The following is a 3,065-nucleotide window of genomic DNA, read 5'->3' as shown; positions in this document are numbered from 1 at the left end:
CCCAGACTCGGTCTGAATAATTTTTGGTCCCAAATTTGTATCAGTTTTACTGGTAGTCCACTGTATGAAGACATTTTGGGTATAATTTGTCACAGTTTACTTTATTTTGCTACCTTCACTTACATAAATTAACTATAGTGTTCTGCACCCACTAGTAAAAACCTCTCTCTCTCCCTACCGTTAAGTAACTTGTGCATTGTTTTACTTACTTGTTTTTTACATATCCGCCCGAACTACAAACTTGTGTAAACATTTTAAATTTATTTAGGTAAGATGCTTTTGTGTGAGCATTTGGGGAAATATTTATGCTTTTACTTCTGTATTTATGAATTGTGTTTTGAATTTACGAATCGGATTTTGTAAATGTAAATTGTGCTGTGCATTTATGAATTTTGTTTTATAAATGTATTATTTTTGAGGCCGATCTGGCTCCATACTACAGACCATTTAAAAGGCCAACTTTTGCGCACAGCTGCATACAACTGTATCTCCATCAGACAAATTCCACATGTGTAGAGTCTGCCACCTCAAAGACTTGTCATTTAAAAAAACAGGAAATTACAGGGTCCCAGAGACCAACCTCATAGTCGACCTCTAGAGAGTCTCCATCACCCTTGGTCCTGAAGTGCTGAGTGTGTCTGTCCAAAGTGAAGTTGACCTGCTTGTTAAAGCGTTCGATCAGAACGGAGTGCCAGTGCAGATCATCCAGGAGACTTCCTAGAGTGACCACCATACGAGCACTGCTGGATCTCACCCTGCTGTCATCTGCCAGTTAGAAGAGGTATCTCATGAGTCATATGCTACTAACACGACATATATTCATTTGCATATGTATTAATATTTTCCTTAATAATGCATTCTTATGAATTCTATCAATAGTCTGTCTCCACTCCAAAGTAGCTATGGTTAAATATTGAATACTTCAAACCTTTGAAGTTGCTAACTTCCCCCAGTACTGTAACTCACCCAGGTTTAGATGCAAGGCCAGTCTGCCACGATGAAGCTCCAGAGTGATATAATCTCCTCGCTGGCCTTCCCCATGCAGTAAAACACCTTCTGCCTGTCGACTCTTAAATCGCAACGATATAACATCTTTCACTGTGCTCATAGACTTCTGGTTGAATCGGTAGAGCAAAGAGCTTCTGCCATCAAAATCAGCCACATATGATCCTATAAACACATGAGATTTTGTATGAAACTCCTACTGAAGATATTCTCATTTCACTAAAAATTTAAATAACAAATAAAATAATACTACACAGAAGAACAGAGTATTTGGTGAGTCATTTCACATTTAATGTTTTTACAATAATAAAAATCATGATGAAACTAGAAAATGAGATTGACTAAACTGCTAAAGCTGTGATTTGCAGATTTGCAGGTGCCTTAAATTTGTTGGTAGGAACATTTTAGGAAACCTCCAGAGTGATATAATCTCCTCGCTGGCCTTCCCCATGCAGTAAAACACCTTCTGCCTGTCGACTCTTAAATCGCAACGATATAACATCTTTCACTGTGCTCATAGACTTCTGGTTGAATCGGTAGAGCAAAGAGCTTCTGCCATCAAAATCAGCCACATATGATCCTATAAACACATGAGATTTTGTATGAAACTCCTACTGAAGATATTCTCATTTCACTAAAAATTTAAATAACAAATAAAATAATACTACACAGAAGAACAGAGTATTTGGTGAGTCATTTCACATTTAATGTTTTTACAATAATAAAAATCATGATGAAACTAGAAAATGAGATTGACTAAACTGCTAAAGCTGTGTAAAGATTTGCAGGTGCCTTAAATTTGTTGGTAGGAACATTTTAGGAAACAACATATTTACAAACTGACAATACAAATTCACAATCAAGTATAACAGCAAAAAGTAATTTATGTAACCCAAGGCTAGATAGAATACACTACACAAATTTTAAAATAGGAAAAACTTTTAAAACACTAGCCATCATACATTAGCTGATTTTGTAAAGTTAAAAAGAAAAACTGGACAAACATACACAAAATGAATGAGGATCACACACTACTAGACTTTCATGCCATTTGAATACAACAAACTCATGCAGAAACGTGCCTCGTTGCTAGGAGATGCTGACAAATAAGAACAATGTGTTTTTTTTTAATTGGCTCAACATATCAAACATGTCTGATATACTGGATAGAATCATAGTCTAAAGCAAAAAAAATCTGTGCCCATCATACACTACGCAGTTTTCTGTGAAGTCTGTCAACTCTGACATCCCAAAATCTACAGGCTTTCAGCAACGAATCTCAACTTGTCCAGACTACAAATTGGTGCAAAAATCCATGCAGAACTTGTGTAGCATATTTCAGCTTTAAACTGGAGTTCTAACTGAGCTATTTTTAATGGGAGGCTATCATAAAATGACTGGCATCTCTGAAGATATTTGTACAGTTCTTACAGGAGAACCTTTCTCCTTTGAGGTTTTAATCAAACAAATTAATGGGGCTCAAAAGCTCACAGCACAGACGATGAACTCAGTGAATCAAGCATTTCACTGTTTCAATCTAGTGTCTGAATGACATAACGTTATGCGATCAGCTGCTGCCCATCCTCAATTCTTTATTAAATAGGCTACTGGTAAACAGAAATGTCGTTTCTCAATTTTCACATGACTTCAAAATCTAAATAATGAAGTATAAAGATCACCGGCTCCGGTTTCTAGAGGGGGGTCAGCTTCCTAAAGTAAAAGAGAAGAATTCCTTTTTCTCCTTGTACAGGAAGAAAATGTTAGAGACTCAGAAAGTCAATGAAGTTTGTCTTGAGATGGCCAAAAAGGCCATTACTGTAATGTGCCCTGACAGACTGCCCTGTCACGGCCACAGAGGCCGTTCACGAACTCACAGACTCTCTTGTCATGGCCACGGAGGCCGTTCACGAACTCACTGCCTGCCCTGTCACAGCCATGGAGGCCGTCCATGAACTCACTGTCTGTCCTGTTACGGCCATTGGAGGCCGTTCATGAACTCTCTGTCTGTCCTGCCACAGCCATGGAGGCCATTCATGAACTCACTGTCTGTCCTGCCACGG

The 3,065-nt window shown here is 38.1% G+C and overlaps 1 protein-coding gene across 1 annotated transcript in view; it reads right to left on the bottom strand.

Annotated features, from left to right (window-relative positions):
- The window catches only part of LOC107658203 (contactin-associated protein-like 5), a 64,869-nt gene that overhangs the window by 40,274 nt on the left and 21,530 nt on the right, over positions 1 to 3,065 (bottom strand). The window contains exons 6-7 of the mRNA XM_016446662.1: positions 967 to 1,170; positions 581 to 765 (exon numbers count right to left, since the gene is read on the bottom strand). Coding sequence (XP_016302148.1) covers positions 581 to 765; positions 967 to 1,170 — 389 coding nt within the window. The remainder of the gene's footprint in view (positions 1 to 580; positions 766 to 966; positions 1,171 to 3,065) is intronic.

Source organism: Sinocyclocheilus anshuiensis, unplaced genomic scaffold (genome assembly GCF_001515605.1).
Source record: "Sinocyclocheilus anshuiensis isolate Anshui unplaced genomic scaffold, SAMN03320099.WGS_v1.1 scaffold263, whole genome shotgun sequence".
NCBI classification, from domain to species: Eukaryota; Metazoa; Chordata; class Actinopteri; order Cypriniformes; family Cyprinidae; genus Sinocyclocheilus; species Sinocyclocheilus anshuiensis.
The sequence above is the reverse complement of the archived record's forward strand: the minus strand, read 5'-3'. Positions and strand labels throughout refer to the sequence as shown.